General features: G+C 41.3%; 2 protein-coding genes across 2 annotated transcripts in view; one reads left to right on the plus strand and one right to left on the minus strand.

Annotated features, from left to right (window-relative positions):
* Positions 1–1,272, minus strand: part of cttnbp2 (cortactin binding protein 2) — a 78,696-nt gene extending 77,424 nt beyond the window's left edge. Inside the window, exon 1 of the mRNA XM_070907494.1 lies at positions 1,144–1,272. Coding sequence (XP_070763595.1) covers positions 1,144–1,272 — 129 coding nt within the window. The remainder of the gene's footprint in view (positions 1–1,143) is intronic.
* A 12,642-nt stretch (positions 1,273–13,914) lies between these two features.
* Positions 13,915–18,409, plus strand: LOC139286105 (hatching enzyme 1.2-like). The gene is made up of 7 exons (XM_070906789.1): positions 13,915–13,983; positions 14,789–14,879; positions 15,283–15,438; positions 16,242–16,359; positions 16,541–16,719; positions 17,250–17,331; positions 18,277–18,409. Exons 1-7 carry the CDS (start codon positions 13,915–13,917, stop codon positions 18,407–18,409), a joined length of 828 nt encoding a protein of 275 aa, XP_070762890.1.
* The last annotated feature ends 263 nt before the right edge of the window (positions 18,410–18,672 follow it).

Genomic DNA, 18,672 nt, shown 5'->3' on the forward strand with positions numbered 1-18,672 from the left:
CCACACATTTGCACCAGCCCACCTCTTCAATCTCACATCCAGAGAGGAGCCTTTTTTTGTGTGATCTGACTGGATGCGGTGCAAAGGTTAAGTTCAATAAAGCAGAACGACGACAGAAACTCAAGTGGCAAAAGCGCCAATGCTCATTTTTCATTAGTTAATGAGTCGATAACGGCAGTCTGACAGGTTGCATTATGGAGCCAGCTAAGCTAAGGGAAGGGAAAGGCTTCATGACCTCCCGGCGGCAACAGATTGATCAATTTGCTCAGAGGAGTGGCGAGCCGCTGCCCTGCCACATCTGCTGCAACCTGCGAAAAAGGCAAGCGTGAAAAATCCCACGTAGGTGTGTGTAAACAAGTGAAACTCAACCCGTACCTTACTTTTAAAGAAATACTTTGCCTTGTCTTGAGTCAGTCCTGCGGTCTGACAATGAGTGTAAACCTGTGGAGGGACTCACAGCTCTGTTACAACCTATGGAAGCCTGTGAGGATTCACATGTAGGGCTGATTGCTGGAGGACCACTCCAGTAAATAACCCTTTTCATGCCACAATCAGCTCCGCAGGCCAGGTGCATATCATTTGCACACAAAAAAAAAGAAGAAGAAGAAGAAAGGTGAAATAAAATGTTTTCACCTTCAGCAGGGAGCAAATCAGCCAGCAGCCTTGATAAATCTTCAGATTTGACTCTCCTGCAGCAGCCAGACAGCTCGCTGCGAGTCTCTGAGCATTAACCCATTCACTGTAATATCATATGAGCTACAACCTGTGTAGCCAGCGACGATTTCTCTTCGATCAGGCGCAGGATAACGTTACGGCTGCGGGATGAAGGCTGAAAGCAGCCGGAAGAGGCGAACAAAAGAATTCACTATAATGTTGAAATGTAAGGAAACGGAGCATCCTGCCTGCCCGGGGGCAGCGGCGGGGGCTCTCTCCGTTATTTATCACCCTAAAACGAACACGAGCCCCTTGTTTTTCTCCAGACGCTGTCGCGAGGCTCCCGCTGGCCACCGCTGTTGCTTCACGAGCCCGTGCGAAATAGATGCGCACTGCATTTCTCCCTCTTTCCCCTCGAGACGCCTTCAACGCCACGCCGATAAAAACACCCGCGTAGCGTTAACATTGTCTTTAACCCCCGTGTCTTACCGTGTCGACACTTCCCAGCACGGCGGTTGCCAGTGTTTGTACCGGAGGAGGCTGCTCTCCGCTGGCTCCCTCCGACGCCATCTTCGTACTGTAGCGGTCTGCTGGAGTGAGGGCGCATCCGGCACTCATTAACTATTGCGCTGCTGAATGCAAATCACGCCACGGACGGCCATTGAAAAGGAAAGAGAGACGAGATTTGACAAATTGAAGGATCTGTAAAAGGGGGAGAGGGCGACAGGTCTCCGCCGTGAATAGCCCACAGCCGAGTGTGCGGGCTTGCAGCGGGGTAGGCGGGCAGTCTTGTAGGCGTGGACCGACCCGACGCGTAAAATCCAGATGCGAAGCCCCGGTGCGCTCCCAACTGGAAAGGAGGTGCGTCTCCGCAGGCTGATTGACAACAGCATTTGTCGGCCTCTGTAGATGTAAAATAAGCCAGTGAGTGGTGCCCAAACTGGGGCTCAGGGACCTGCAGGGGCCGGCGCACCAACAACACGACAAAGGTTAATAAAGATGCTTCAAAATAGGGGGGGGGGGCTTATTTGTCTTGCATCCTTTTCACCTAATCTCACAGGTTTTTCGATTTCATTTGGTTTATTTAAGCATGTAGAAGACCACGGAAGCGTTGTAGAAATACTGAGGTCAAGAGCCCAAAAAACAAACAAACTCATGGCTCAATGAAAACCACAAATAAGCTTCTTCCACAGAATGGCACCAGTTCATAAAGGATTTGAGGCTTTTGGAGGGCAACACCCGGCCTGTTCCCAGAGGTGGAAGAAGAATTCACATTTCTCCGTTGAAGTAAAAGTACAAATTCCACATGTAAAAAGTATTACCCTAAAATCTTTACTTAGAGAAGTAAAAATCAAAATCTACTCCCCTTTCAAAGTGTTTTGTATGTGTACTATATATATAAAGTATAATGTCTATGCTGTTGTATTCATGCAACCTGTAAGCAATATCTTAATGTTATTTTAACTTGAGGTGGAGCTCATTTATACTGCATCTAACAATGCATCATATTTTAATGGAAAATGTTTATGTTCAAAACAGCTGCAGTAAAAAAAATATAGTACAAGTGTAACATTTAAATTCCTCAACTGGTTTACAAGTACCTCAAAATCGTACTCAGCTTAGTTACTTTCCACTTTTGTCTCTTTCTGACGATTTCACTCATTTCAACTCAGTCTTCATCATCATCCCACTGAGAAAAAGGTCTTCCTCCTCTGTGCTTTTAGAGGGAAACTCTTTGCTACTACTACTTTATTAATCTTAGTTTGGCACCTCCTGTCACAACCCACTATAGCTACACATTATGTTACAAAATGAGTCTATACAGCTTGACAGTGTAGGTTTCAGTGTCTCTCCGGGAATAACCTCCAACACGATGTCTCCTCACACTGCAGGTCATTTTATTTGACAGCCTACGTGTACAAACTGAAACCAAAAAGCAAAAGGATTCAAACCTAAAGCCCGACGTTAATCTTACACGAGTCGATGCTCGGAGTTCAAATCTCTCAGCTCTGGGTCTGTTTATCCCAGAAAAGCAGAGAGAGGATAGGGGGCCCTCTCAGCTCCCAGATGTGGCATTTAGGATTAACGGACGCTGATCCAGCCTGTTCATCCAGAATGAGGTTATTAAGTCTCTATTTAGGTCAAATGTTGCACGATCGACATTCTCTGGTAACAATGAGAGGACACAGCTGACTGCTGACTTAAAGGATGTGTCATGTTGCAAATAAGTGGTTAACGTGAGCGTATTTTCAAGAGAATATACTGTAACACTGTGGGGGTTTTTTAGCTTAAATTGACTGTATACATTTCTGAGGGGTCAATAAAAACAACTTTCCCGACCTCTATGTTCAGGAAGATGTTTCAAACCCTTCTGGAAATTGTTAGGATAAGGACAAAGCTGTTTTCTTAGTTCCTGATCATTTGACATCTTTGATCTGCAAGACTTTCAACAGATGTGTTGTAGCACATTAGACGCACACACTGATCCTGAAAGCTTCACAGTGACTCACCTTTAAAACAATGAAAATGGGATTTTTCACCCCACAGTGCTTTATATATATATATATATATATATATACACATATTATGTTATCGTATCGTATCTGCAGAAGGCTGTCGCTCTGTTTTCTGTTATCCACAGGGGGATTTCAGATGTGAATTCCCATCCTTCCCACAGAAATCTGTTTTTCTTGCTGTCTTGTCATGTGTCAAATCCCAAACTCGTGTCTAAATTTGAGGCAGATCAGCGGAGATGGAGCTGTCATGTGGAGATAATCCCTCCCCCTCTGAAAGGAAGCTCGCCATTAGCCGGTGATTATGCCTCTTCTCCTCAGTTGAAGTTGGCTGTGACCTTAAAGGAAATTTCCCCCCCCCTTTGATTTGGTGAGTTCCAGGAAGTTTGTGATTATCTGTTGTAACTTACTGTTTTGGTGAAAATATTCTCCTGATTCCCAGAGAGTCTGGTTCTCTGTGCAACAGCAGGAAGTGAGAGTCATGCCCCTCTATTGAATACAGTCCACATCTTGTAGCTGCACTGTATTCTGCAGCTGTGAATGAAGAAATTGGTCTCTGACTTCGCCTGTTCAACACTGCGAGGATCTCTATGTGAATTTATTGTCTGCCAGTTCTGCACAGGAAATACACGCCAGCCGACAAGTCCTCAAATCCACACATGGAGCCGACGACCCTCCCGTGTCAGCCTGTGGCTCGCTGAGAGGTTGCCTCCGAGACGGTGGGAGGGGCGGCACACCGAAAAAGATGTTCTTTATAATCTCTCAAAGAAAAAAGTGTCCAGTGTGTGATTTGGGGGAAGTAAATAATGAGAATCATGTTGTTTTTACTAATATTTTGTTGAATGGGCTGATATGATGTGAGTAACTCAAATGCTTTTTTCTGTGTACAAGAGAAGCGTTTGTACTGTATAAACTGATGCTTTGTAAAGGTGTCTTGTAATCCTGCGAGACGGCATGAAACTTAAACAAAATTAAATCCATTCACGTAAACATTTCCTGATCTGGTTAAAGGGGGATCTGCACTGATTTTACACATCAATGTGTGTTTAGACTTCAACGCATATGTGATCCTTTTTTTTGTCCACCATGAGTTCGACAATATCATAGGAGTACAATGCTGTGGAGAACTGCTTTTAAAGTTGGGTAAAGTTTAGACAACATGAACTACTTGGTTAGGGAATGATTGTGATCAGGTTTATAAGAAACACTTCCAGCCCCCCAGAGGTTTTGTGGAGGTTAAACAACGTCTGTCTTTGCTTTTAAGAGAGGAAAGTCATCATTCCCTCGATCACAAGAGGTCAGGAAAATGCAAACACAGGTCGTTTTAAGCATTTGAACAAGTGCAAATATTATTTAGAAATGAGGGTTAATCTCCATCAAACTAAATCTTTCAGGAAATGTAAACTAAAGGAGTCACTGACTACAGGACAATACAAATGGTTTTGTATGTTTTAACTCATTACATAAATAAGTGTATTGAATATGGCCGCTGGACGCTTTCTAAACTATGTCATTTTTAATTTTTAGATTATTTTCCAGCCTTATTTGCTCTCTGTGCACGATGAAAATCAACATGCACCGGCTTGAAACTAGCATGAGATAGACTTTTCATCGCAGTAACCACTCCGTCAAAGTTGCACTGCTGTGTGTGTTGTGTGTTGTGTGTGTGTGTGTATTGTGTTGACGCTTGTGCAACACAGTAGGTTTCTCAGTCTGCAGGTCTTGGCAGCCACTGAAGTCGATCCGGCACAGAGCATGAAACTTAAACGAGCAGCTGGGCTGGAAACACAAGTCGGCATGCCAGCTCTCCGTTGTTTGACACTAAAGAAACACAATAAAGTGATGTGATGGTCTTTTGTTACTGCACTCTGGTCATCAGGTAAAACCGTGCTGCAGAGCGCTGTAGCTGTATTCAAAGGTCCTGGCAGTCATTTTTCTAATTTTTAAGATCTTTAAGTTGTGGACACTAATTGTAGATACTCACAATGGGCCGAGTTGTCTGTACGGTATGTTGAGCCAGGATGAAACTTTCTCCAGTGTAGGCTGAGGTGACACTTGATTGACACGTTGATTTTCTCAACCTGCCTGATCCTGTTCACACAGCCAGTGAGCTGCAGCCAACTGTGACAATCATAACAAGTGGCTGTTGCTAAACACAGATACTGTATGGGTACATTTAGAGTCTCTAATCCGCCTGATTTCTATGTCTCTGGACTAAAGGAGGAGGCTGAAACCCACAGAAGAGTCCACAGAAAATCAGGGACTTTGTTTGAAGGATAAGGCTGGCACTATTCTATTCTTAACATTAAATCACATGAAAAGAGCAAAACCAGCAATAAATTAATCCAAATAACAGTAAAATCATTGTATGTGTATGAAAATCCTGATATACCTTCTTCCTCTGTGCCACAGAGCTCCATTGTTGTCCAAAAACGATTAAAAACATCAATGAGCCACACTGTTGTACATATATAGTCATACACAACAGTGCAATACATACATATATATATGTATATATACATTGTTATTGTTTATATTTTTTTACTTGTATTTTTCACTTAAATACTGTAAATGTGTATATTTTTATTTTCTATTTCTTATTTTTATATTTTGTACTTTTAGCTCTAAATTAAGCTACTTTCTACTCCTGAATGGGAGCACCGGTACTGTACAATCCCCCCCGGGGATCAATAAAGTATTTCTGATTCTGATTCTGACATGTTCGTACACACTGTAGTTTATTTAGATTCAATCCCACATACATGCTGCTGTAACTACTCACTAGAGCAACAAATGTGGATTAATCCGCAGCGGAAACTAGTCCCTAACAAATGCACACTGTACACTTTACACATTACTTGAGTAACGTTTGCTAAAAGTGCCCCGCTGTTTTAAAATTAAAGTAGGTATTTAAGACACGCTGTTAAAGATCAAGAGGAGTCACATAGTATTGAAAGAAGGACTAACACAGTGCTGGTTTTAGTCTCTTCATGGCATTTGTTGAAAAATCCTTTAATACTGAGCCTCTTAGCTTTCTGCCACACTCACATATTATTATCGTGACCTTCTGATCTGTTTCATCTATTCTGTGAACTGTTTACTGTTTACAGGCAGCTGAGGGGAACTATACTGCTCTCACTATCTAACTGAACATCAGATGTGGTTAATCATGTTTGCTGTAATTGGAGAGACTGGACTGGAGGGTTTATGGACAACCCTGCCTCCAAAATCAGCACCTCAAATGATATTAGGACCCGAGGAACATCAGTCACATATGAAAGCATGTGAATGCTAATATGAGGAAGTCTCATGCACATGAGATGGGAACAAAGTCCACGCAGTAGACTTTACCAAAGCAGTAGACTTTCACACGGGAGGCCGGTGTTTGTTTACCATTTCAAACCGACAGTCAAAGTTGTTTTCAGTAACATATTTTGTCATTTAATTTGGAGGATGTTAAATTGCTGGAGTGCCTCTTTAATCTGTAGCAATGCATCAAATTTTATAAACTGATCAAAATGCTAAATAACCACTAACTAATGCAATATTTCCCTCTACAATGTAGTGAAGTAGAACTCAAAAGCAGCATAAATTGACATGCTTGAGTACTGTACTTGTACAAGTACCTTAAAATTGCTCTGAAGTACACCGCTTGAGTAAATGTACGCATGTTTTGTATGTGTGATTACTGTGGTTGTAATTAGCTGTACAGTGTTTCCTGCATGTGTTGGAAGTGATCTTGGATGACCCATAAACCATGTCCTCGGGGTCCATCGCAGGAGGGGCGAGCAGGGATGTGAGGACAGGCCAGCAGCCCCGAGCTGAAATGATGTCCATCAGAGGAGGACCGGGAGAAAGCGGTGCAACCGGAGACGACGGGACAGACACTGATGGATGGGGCCGGAGTCGGGGAGCAGCAGAGGGTCCCTCAGCCAGAGACCCCCGCCCCCAGCCCCCCCTCTGCCTCAGTCTTGTGGGAATACTTGGCTCATATTAACTCGCTCATTGTTGGGACACGCAGCAGGCACAATGACCCCCTTTTTGTCGACGAGGGCGTAGTGGACTGAGAGGGCAGCCGGGCGGCCATCACTGGGTCCTGTGTGCTGTGGGCTCTGAAGCAGACAGACAGGAAAGAAGCAGAAAGAGCGAGACAGCGAGCCCCGGATGCCACATCCTGGCCAGAGCTTCAAATGGGAGGACGTGGAAGGTCTAGATAGTGACTCCACTGACAGAGAGGGAGGAAATAGAGGGAAGGAGGAGGAGGAGGAGAGCTGGGATCTGGGCCACAACTCTGTCTGATTGTCCCTGAGGGGCTGCCAGTAGCTGAACCAGACCTCTGTTCAGTCACCATCCCTGCTGATCTGAAGCCAGCGCTGCTCTGTCTTCTTCTGTCCCCCCCCTCTGAGCTCTCTCTCGTCTCCCTCCCAGTTTAGCTCGATGTCCCGTCTTCACTTCCTCCCTCACACTGCTCCTCTCTGTCTAACTGCCGTCCCATGACTGAGGAGTGGAGGGAGCAGGTGCCTCTCCTAAATACTGAAAGGCTGCAGTCACTGTTGTCCCATTTTTAAAAGTTTCTCTGTGCTTGAATTAAAGTTTAACACGTGTACATATGAGCATGTTTTTGTAACATCACAACTAGTCTGAGGGCCCTTCGTGGTCCAGTATGCAACGTGTGTGATGTGGAAACTCGAAACCTCCAGTGCACGTAAACTGAAAATGAAGACATCGTGTGAACTTTTGATAGATTCTGGATTTTTCTTAATGAGGGTGTAGATGATTTTTTTTTTTTTTGTGGAAAACACATATCAGACACAAATTATTATTTAAAATTAAAGTTGTATCTTTTAATTTTGATTAAAACACTTTAAAAATTCTCAGTTGTGGAAAGTACATTTACTCGAGTACTGTTCTGCCGGAGTTACGGTGCAGTTTAAGACAAAACAAGATAATCTTATAAAACCTGAAACACTCACACGCTACATCAGCTTCAACATTTAAGCTGAATGCATCTGTAATAATAATCTAATGAGATGATACAGCACTCTATATATACTTTTACATTTGATGCTTTGAGGACGTTTTGCTGCTCATTCTTATGTAAGTAAATTAAGTAAATTACTTTTACTTAGTATTTGAGTATTTTTTTTAATCATGCTATACTTCTACTACCTCTGATGAAACTATACCCTTGCTTACAGCCTTTTTGAATTATGTTCACTGTTGTAAAGGATTTTTCATCTCTACTCTCATCCCATTGTAGTGAACATTCAGCCAACACAGTGCTCGTCCTGATGTCTTAGTGTTCATCTAAACCTGCTTGTTCTGAGGGATTTGAAGAATTAGTAGCACGTACCCGCCACAATGCTCAGTGTACCGAGGAATCTGTTTCCTGGTGTCCTTCTCTGAGACGCCTATTGTGTACACGTTTCAGAAGAATGGTCAGAATGCACTCTGATGTGACACTCACCTTGACATTTTATTTGTTTAAAAAAAAGAATGGTAGAAATTTGAGGAATGTAAACGTGCAAAAGAAGAAATGAAACTTCTGGAGGGGCTTCTGTCTCCATGCAACCCAGTGTCTGCACTTTGGGCTGGGGTGCACATGAGAGCTGCCCCCTCACCGCTCTCTGACTGTCCCATCCGGTCCAAACAGCATGTGGTCGGGGTCACAACCCTGATACTTGGCACCGGGGCGTCGGGGAGAACGACACTCTCGTTCAGAACGTCAAGATGCCAAGACGAGTCATCCAGAAACTTGTCGACTTCAGTGTTGCATTGAGAGCTGGAGCACGTTCTCCTTCCCAAACGTTACGGTCTGCACGTCCTGCCGAAGTGTCGCCCTGATTAAACATCAACAACGATTCGGATGAGGTGCCAAAACTTCAAAACCTTTCATCCCCATAGAGACTCTTCTGGTGTCTTGTAACAGCCACTCGCAAATCGCCCACTAACTACTAACCAACCGCTGCTGAACTATTAACGTCGTCACTGCACCGCTGCCAAAGCTGGATTGCCAAATGAACTAATAGCAATTAGTTTGTGGTAATTCAGTTAATTGCAGATGTGTTTGTTAACACCGTATGCACCTAAACTAAAGCACATTACTGAAAATACAGGAGCCTTAAGGCATCACCTGCATTCTTACTTTATCTTGTAGCGGCGCCCTGATTTAAAATCTAGTTTTAAGGCCTTTATTATTTCAGTTTAAATTGTCATTTTACTAAATACGTCTGTGGTATAACGTATACAATGCACAGAGAGTGCGAGGTACAGTAACTGTTAATTACCTTGCTATTTCTACTACTATACTACTGTTGCCATAACTACCACTGCGTGTTGTGTTGCTTCTTCTGCTATGATGTTTTAAGAGATTTGAGATGATGAGACTTACGTTTTTATGAAAACTGAAACATTCTGTTGCACAGACGAATGGTTGAATAATATTGATGTGCTTGAGTCAAGGTAAGTGTTTTTGTTTATGAGATACAGTAAATACAATAATAAGACGAGAGGAGAAAGAACCACAAAGCAATATAAAAAGACACATGAATCAGATCAGAGAAAAAAAGAGTCCAACAAAAGAGGAAAATAGGAAATTAAAATTTAACAGATGAAGCAGGAAAAGTTACAGCAAGATATGAATGAATAATAATAATTAATAATCTAGTCAAGTGTGGAAAAGAAGGCAAGATGGACTCTTGAAAATACACATTTTACAATCTGATGGTGAAAATTTAGTGATTCTTTTATTTTTCATTTTTGGACGTTTTAACGTGTGGATGAGCGCTGGATGTGCTTTGTATTAATTTGTGGTATCTTGTAAGTGGGCATAGCTGTATACATGAAATAACATTAAAAACTCAAAACTATCATTATTATCACTGACGACTCCACTGCTAATATTATCTCTGGTACGCTATCCTACTATTGCTACAAATACTGCTATCATAAAATAAATACTATTAGCATTAATACTTATATACTTATACTCATATACTTATTAGTGCTATTGGTGATGTTGCTTTCACTTTCTTCTACTTCTATTATTGTTAGATAATACAGAATAATATACGCCTACATCACATACAGTAATACATATAATGCATACATAATACTATATATTAGTACTCTCTAATGCTTAAAGACAGATGCACATCTTTTCTGGCTGTCCTTACATGATAACACGATACTGTTATTTAAATGCAGGAGCAAGTACACACACAACATGGTATTAGCTACCAACTCTGACATGTTTAGATTGTTCCCTCTGCAGATAATCTGCACTTCCTCTCTCAGAGTAAAACACTTCATGCCTCGGGGCAACATCATCACCTCTGTCAGCTCCAGTCACCGAGGAATGTCGGAGATCCAGTTTAGGACTTCAGGTGACTTCAGGTGACTCTTAGACTCTCAGAGGAGGCCCAGACCTTAGCCAAGAAAACAATAAAACAGATCAGTCCAGAGAGTACACATGGTCGCTGACTTGAGGTAACCAGTGCTACGGCAACTTGAGTATTTTAGTTTAATGTTACGAATGAATAAATGAGACTTGAACTTTCCTCCCATCTCATAGATAAAACCAGGTGATATGTTCAGGTGAATGATTTTAACCAGGCGATGATCGCTCTCTTTTTTTTGGGGAACTTATCTTATAACCCTTAAAGTGAAGCCGCTCGCTCGTGACCCTCAGTCACACTTTGCATAGGAATGCAAGGATTAAATAATAGAAAAAAAATGAATTATGTTTTTTTTTATTCTTTCTTCTGTCCCATTAATCATCTCAACACCCTTCAGATTTAGCTTGTGACCTTTTGAAGGAGTCCTGGCCCCCCAGCGAGGAGCCGCTATGGCTACCGGTGAAGCCATGCATTAGATATGCAGCTACAGTGTTTTTCTGATGGATGAAGTTGGTGTCGGCCTTTTATTTAATGACAGATATGAGCCATACATGAGGGCAGTTCCTCCCTCGCCACAGGCACACAAACAATCTGTAAAACTTATAATAAGATAGTAATTTATTTGCATATTTTAAGAGTTTATTTTGCATTTCCTGTTGGTGTATATTTGAATTCTCTCATGGACTAAATGCTGTTGCAAATGATTTTGCATTAAGTGTTGCATTAAGAGTTAAAGATACTGAAAACACCTGCCTTTGGGGGCCTCAGGTAGGTACTAAAATATCAAATGTCAAACTGGCTTTCAGAGACCAGGACTGGATACACACTGATGTTGTAGCAGCGGCTCTCTCCATGTGCAGCAGTATCTTTAGAGCTGTGAGGATGTGTCGCCTCCTAGTGGAGAATAAGGGAAGTAGGTTTGAGAGAGCAGCCCTGAATCATTGTTCATTTATCACAGATGATCTTAATGTGTCGACAGTTTTCTAATGACTGGACTAAAGGCGACAAATCTACAGGCCAGGTGTCACCTGAGAAGGATCAACCTTATGATGTCGTGTCTGACTCAGTTTAGTTTGTAAAGATGACTTTGTGTTGATTAAATGATCTTATTACTGTTTATAATGGCCATCAGGACCAATATACCGGCTTATCACAGATACAGTATATTGATACAGTGCGTGTTGACATTTCAGCACAATAAACTGCAGCAATCAATGTTTTTCTGGCTCAATATTTTGTACATTTGGTCTAATTCATTCTTAATCATGTGTACCTATAATAAGAAATATAAATACAACACAACGTGAAAACACTTTGTTTAATGTGTTTCATGTGTAAACACTGATCGGCATTTAAAAAACATGTTAAATTAGTTTAATAAATTAATGGATGGCCATTAGTTACCATTAGCTCTTTTATCATAAACAAAAGTTCAGTAGCATTCATTTATCATTTTTGACACAATTCACTTTTAAAACGCAATCTGAAGTTTAATTTCAAGTGAAAAAATGACTTTAATTATCTCAGAATAGCAGAAAAGATATTCCCCAGTATATTCTGTGTACCGTTTCCTTGACACGTTGACTTTAGATCCGGATCATTTTTATCTTCATCAACATTAATACAGTCCTTACAAAATACTGTAAGTAAATACAGGATGATCAAATATTGGGTTTGTCTTATCGCTTCGTGATATATGATGCTGGATGTGCGCCAACATGTTTCAGCCTCAAGGACGTATAAACTCTTAATTTATCACGTTTTGACATTTACACAGGATTTAGTCCGGGTGGTATTTATTTAAACTCGGCACGTAACAAAACCCACCCCTAAATGAGTGAGTGCTGTAATGAGGGACAAAGTGTTTAGTTGTTGTATTTTCATTTTAACCAGACTGAAAGTCCAACTTGCGGCCCAAAAAACAGCTGCAATGTCCATCACGTCCCAAAATATGAGAGGGTTGTCCAAAATATACTCTGCAAGCCTGAAAACATGTGAACTCAATTAGCTTCTTAATATGCGTGATGGTGCTAGAGGGAAGGACAGAGGGTCTTCAAAAAGTATTACTATTAAATATTACTGGACCATTATTATTGATGCATTAACAACAAATCATACTTTTACATACCTCTGGGAATTGAACTGTAAATGTACTTTAGTTACATTCCACCACCTGTAGCTGTTACATATTTCTTCTGGCCAGATGTTGGTGCCACTGGAGAGCTTATAGGTCACCAAAAAACATCTGGATTCATCCTCATCAATCTCCACGGTGAATTTCATGGTAATGTTGCCTTCAGTTGTTGGGATATCTTGTTCAAAGTGTTGCACAAATCCACCGAACCAACATGACGAATGCCAGTTGTTGCCACCCTTATTCACCATAACAAGAAACAAACTAATAATCTGTTCTGTCTCGCATAATTAATAACCTGTTGCTGATATTTTGCTCAGTAGTCATTTCTGCACAGAACAACAAGCCACAAAGGGCGGGATCCATTGGTTTAATAGTTAACAATGTGTTGTACTTTATAAGTTTATTATATGTTTTGTTTATGTAAAATCTTAAACTGAAAAGTAACTGTCAAATAAAGGTAATGACTTCAAGGTATAATGTTTAATTATAAAGTAGCGTAAAATAGTATTTTAAAATTGTACTGAAGTTTAGTATTTGAGTAAATGTTGGTAGAAGCAGTATCAGTGGAGCAGCGGTAGTAAAGCTTTAATAGCAACAGATATATATTGACATAATGGCATTAATAGTAGTAGTATTAGTGTCAGAGTCAACTCTGTACAAGGTCAACATTCATTCAATCAATTCATTCATTAAATCAGCCGAGGACAAACACAACGGACACTTTTAAACACTGAGGGATTGATTCAGTGACCGTCTGTCAACCTCTGCGACCTCCTCAAAAACACGAGCATAGCATCTCCTGTATGTTCCCAGAGAGCGGACACTTAATCTCAAAGCAGTTAGGACACTTAGTCAAGATCACTCTCAACGTTCAACACCTTCTTTGTTTCCCTGGATCAGCACGGTCATATATCTGCTCAGGGTGGACCTCGTGTCAGCAGGAAAGATGTGAAGAATCAACTTCTCGTCTATTGAGGTTTAACAAGGTCAACATCGCTGTTATTTGCAGGATTAGGGAGGTTATGAAGGTGGACCTCCATATGTTTTGCTATAAAAGAGGATGAGCGGTGCCTTCACAGAGCATCACATTTCCTACTTCAAAGTAAAGAGGTAAAGGTAAGTGGATGATGCCTCCTGCCTGCTCCTGATGCTGCTGTGTGTTTTGGTTTGACCGGTCGTTTTGTTTGTTTCAGCCCGAAGGTTGTTCTGTAACATGGCAGCGATGAAGTGCATCCTGGGTCTCCTGGCCCTGCTTGCAGTCTCAGCCTGGACCGAGGCGGGGGTAAGTCCCACAGCCGGGGCTTTCAGTCACTTGGCTGGTCTCCTCATCTCTCCAGATGTAAATTCACAAGGAAACTTTTAACCGCAGCCGGAGAAAAACGTCCTGTAGTTCTGGAGCTTTCAGCCGTACAGATGGAGTTTCCTCAGTTGGATGTAGTTGGATGGGGATTTAAATTTTTCTGACCGCTTTTGGGGCATTTCATTCCTTTTTGGCTCAAAGGTTGACGCTAAAGGTTCATTCTTGACCTTGTTAACAGTTCACTAAACAATCTCACCCAAACTTTCTGAACCAGATTTCAGGATTTTGCAGTCACAAATAGCTGATAATGTGTTACGTAAAAATACAAATTCAGCCGTTTTAATGCCAAATAGACAAGTAGAAAATAAGTCCCCACAGAATATGCTCTTGTCAGGACAGTAAAGCCTATAAATGTGGATTTAGACAATTCTAATTATTCTAGAAGATTAGGAGTGGTAGTAGCTGACACACAGGGGCTCTGCAACATTACCAGCCCATGTAGAGTAAACTAACTCAAACTATAACATACAATATGTGAGAAAAATGTATCTATACAGCACAATTCATACACCAAGGTCAATTTAATTTACTTCATGTCACCAGAATAATTCACTGAGTATCAACACTGCTTTTCCAGGGAGTCCTGAGTGCATTAAAAACCGACACTAAGACAATTAAAACATATAAAACAGTGGGTACAGACTATTGCTTTTTGATATTCTCCCCACAAAACATCTCCATCAGATGTCGGACAGCAATATGAGACGCTGTCGCTTTCTGTTTGCAGCTTGTGAAGAAGGCGAGTGGTGACAATAACGATGAAGACGAGGGAGACCTGACCGTCACGGAGCAGCTGGAGAAAGCCAACAAAGATCTCAGTAAGGCATCAAACCGACTGCAACAACACAAACTGTAAAGACGTCTCATGTTACTGCGTCAAACAGCTTTTCAGGAGCCACAAAAACTACATTTTCTTCCAGCTAGACCTTCATTTATATCTGACTTCACTGCATCACACTTTTCATGTTTCATGTCCTCAAGATAAAGCTGGATTACATGGTTGATGTATCCTCACTGTGTAGACATTCTTCACTTTAGGCATTAAGTTTCCTTCTGATCCACAGAGGAAGGCTGAGCTGTACTATGACCTAGTATTATGTACTATATGGTGGACCCTAATAATCTGCATACAGGACCAGTGTCTCTGAGACCATCATATACTGTCATTTCTGATGTGCTTTGTCTTCTTCTCACACACACACACACACACACACACTGCAGACCGCAACCGAGACGGTATCGAGATAAACGGTGACATCGTCGTGCCTCGTCTGCCCACCCTGAGGAACGCCGACCCCTGCGTCCTGCGCGGTTGTATGTGGCCTAAAGCCACCGACGGCAAGGTTTACATTCCCTACGTCATCGCCAACCACTACTGTAAGTGCCTCCATGCATAAAGTTTCGTACAGTGCATCCAAACGTCTACACACATACACAAGCACACACACGTACAGGCAACGTTACAGAAATTAAGAAAAAGAAACAAAACAAAACTGTGGCATAATTAATTTCCAGTGTCCCCTCTTGACCTTTATGATGTTGTTTGTAGTTGTCTATCATTATCATTATGCCTTATATTCTGTCAAGAGCATATTCAGTGTAGATTTTACATAATGTGAACCATTAAAGAAGGCCTATTACGTTACAGGCTTTGTAATTGTGTGTAACAACCGTCATCTTTAATTAGTAATATTCGAGATGACCTATAGATTCCTCCATAAAATATATTGATATTTTAAAACCAGCAGTGAATGTATCTACTAACAAGTATTGTTACTGATGGATCTTCTTTCTCGGTGCCATAGAGCTCAATTGTTGCTCAAAAACTATTATTATAAACACATCAGTGACATCACCACACTGTTGCACTGGGTGACATGTTCCTTCATTACCATGAGCACACACACACACACACACACACACACACCTGCTGCCGGAAATACTACAGCACCAAATGTGGATTATTCCGCCTTTGAAAATAGTCCCCAACAAATGTACCATTATTATCCTCCTGTTTGAGTAACTAAAAACTACAGTGTCCAGCTGTTTTAGGAAATGACTGAGCCTTTTTATGAATGAAAACTTAATATTTGTGAGCCACAGACAGAGTGGGGGACATAAGAAAGCATTGAGAGACACACATTGCTGGTGTTCGGTGTTCATCTGCGTGTTTTGTCTAGCTTCTCAGGAGCTGAACATCATCAAAAGAGGCATCAACTCCTTCTCCTACTCCACCTGCATCCGCTTCTTCCCTCGCACCAACCAGAGGGACTACCTCTACATCCAGTCTCTGGACGGGTACGTAAGGGACGAGGCTCGTGTGATAATGTGATACAGTCTTTGTTGGGGGGGGGGGGGGTTTGTTCCCATGTGTCAAAGACTTGATCTCAACCAGAACAACATTCAGTAAGAAAGCAGTTATGTTTAAAACCACTGTGGACGACTTGTTGATTGACGGCGCGGTCCAACATCTCTGCAGATGCTACTCCTACGTGGGTCGCCAAGGCAACGGCCAGACCGTGTCCCTGAGCCGCCAGGGATGCATTTACTACGGGACGGTCCAGCACGAGCTGCTCCACGCCCTGGGCTTCAACCACGAGCAGTGCCGCTCTGACAGGGACCAGCACATCCGGGTCCTGCTGCAGAACATCATGAAAGGTAATGTTCCTCACAGTTCACTCGCAGGTGAACGCAGCACAGCTTTACTTTCAAAACATCAACGGTGAACTGTGGATTTGGAGATTTGAGGGCATTTTTAAAAGCTGTATAATGAAACTGAATTTCCCAGGAAGACAACCACAGTCCTAATGTGCTGTAACTTTACACTTCTACTCCAGTACATCCAGAGAGAAATACTTATTAATCGTCTACATCTTTTCAATAGTTACCTGTTACTATACAGATTCAATGTAAAACTGGATAAATCAACAATGATAATAACATTAACATGTATGAGTAATAATAATCCAGTAATATAATATATATTAATATAATACTCTGAAGGGGGCCAAACTGCATTATCTTGATACTTCAGTACATTTAGATGAAAAAAACATTCCATGTTTTTAACTTTGTAAGTTTAGTTACAAATGCGGGACTTTTACTTACTTTACTCACAGAGTATTTTCTACTGGTATTGCTTCCTTTACTTTAAGTAAAGAATTGTAATACTTTTTCCTCCGCTGCAGGTCAGGATTACAACTTTAACAAGATCAACACTCTGAACCAGGGGACTCCATACGACTACGGCTCCGTCATGCACTACGGCAGGTCAGTTTAACATCGGACTCAGCGCCGTCCATCCGTCCATTCTGTTGTGTTGTGCCTCTTGAATTGGTCAGATTTTCAGAAAGTGTGATATAAAATAGAAACAGGAATATAATTACATGACTGACGTGCTGCTGAGTGACAGAGGATGAGTAGGAAAATACAAATAACAGGACGACAACCTTTCAAAAGTCCTTTTTCCTCATTTTATTTTTGCTATTTGATTTAAATGTTTTACTGTTTACTCGTTATTGTTTAATTTGGTTTTCCTAAAGCACTAGTCCACGTTTATTATATATACTATCTATCTGATACATAAATAGATCGTACTATTGTTATTATTTTGGAAAACAAAAGTGTGTTTAATGATTCAGGTAGACTTTTGGAATGATCTAATCCGAGCCGGCACACATTCCTCCACTGCAGTGATTGTTGTTGTACACGCTCATGTTGTTAATCACCTTCATTAATATGGAAAGAGGCAAAGTACTTCCTGCCGTTCCATTTAAAATCTGCTTCAATGTCACACAAAAGTCACAGATTCAACCACATGTAATACTTTTGATTTGATAAAACAGTTTTCATTTTCTCACTTTCTCATTAAAGTGAAGCACTGAAACAAAAACAAATGTCCAGGCGACACATGGAAGATTTTGGTTGTTTTTAGAGGACAAGTCTTGTAAAAGTCTTTATACTTTCTGACTTCCCTACCCTGTCTGTGGCAAATATATAGTTTAATTTCTAAAAAGGCTCAGCCATTTCCTGAAACAGCTGGACACTGTAGTTTTTAACAAACGTTGTTAATGGGATCAATTCATTGTTGGTTTTGATCTTCGCTTGGGATTCCTTGAAAATAAGAAAAATATAGACTATCACCAGACAAGTCTCTACATGAGCAGTAAAATTTCAGTTTAAATTGACTGATGACTGGTCGTCTCTTCGTTTAAGGCTGGCTTTCTCCAAGGACAACTACAACCCCACCATGGTGGCTGTTCCGGACCCCAACGCCGTGTTTGGCATGGCCAGGCAGATGAGCCAGAACGACATCAACCGCATCAACCTGCTGTACTGCAGGAACTAGTCCTCCAGTCCAGAACACGTTACACTAAAGTGTCTTTGACCAACATTTGTTTACTAATGTGGACAAAAGTCTGTTACGGCCGTTACACATTATACCTCCACATTGGGATGGGTCCCATGAAAGATATCTTTAAGTGCCCCTTTCACTAAACTTTCTGGTAGTTTTTCCTCCTGGTGAAGCATTTTCATGTTTCCTCAAAGGTGGTGGGAATCACATTTCCAATATACTTTAGTCAATAAATATTCATCTAAAACATATCTGCT

Source organism: Enoplosus armatus, chromosome 6, assembly GCF_043641665.1.
Source record: "Enoplosus armatus isolate fEnoArm2 chromosome 6, fEnoArm2.hap1, whole genome shotgun sequence".
Lineage (NCBI taxonomy): Eukaryota > Metazoa > Chordata > Actinopteri > Centrarchiformes > Enoplosidae > Enoplosus > Enoplosus armatus.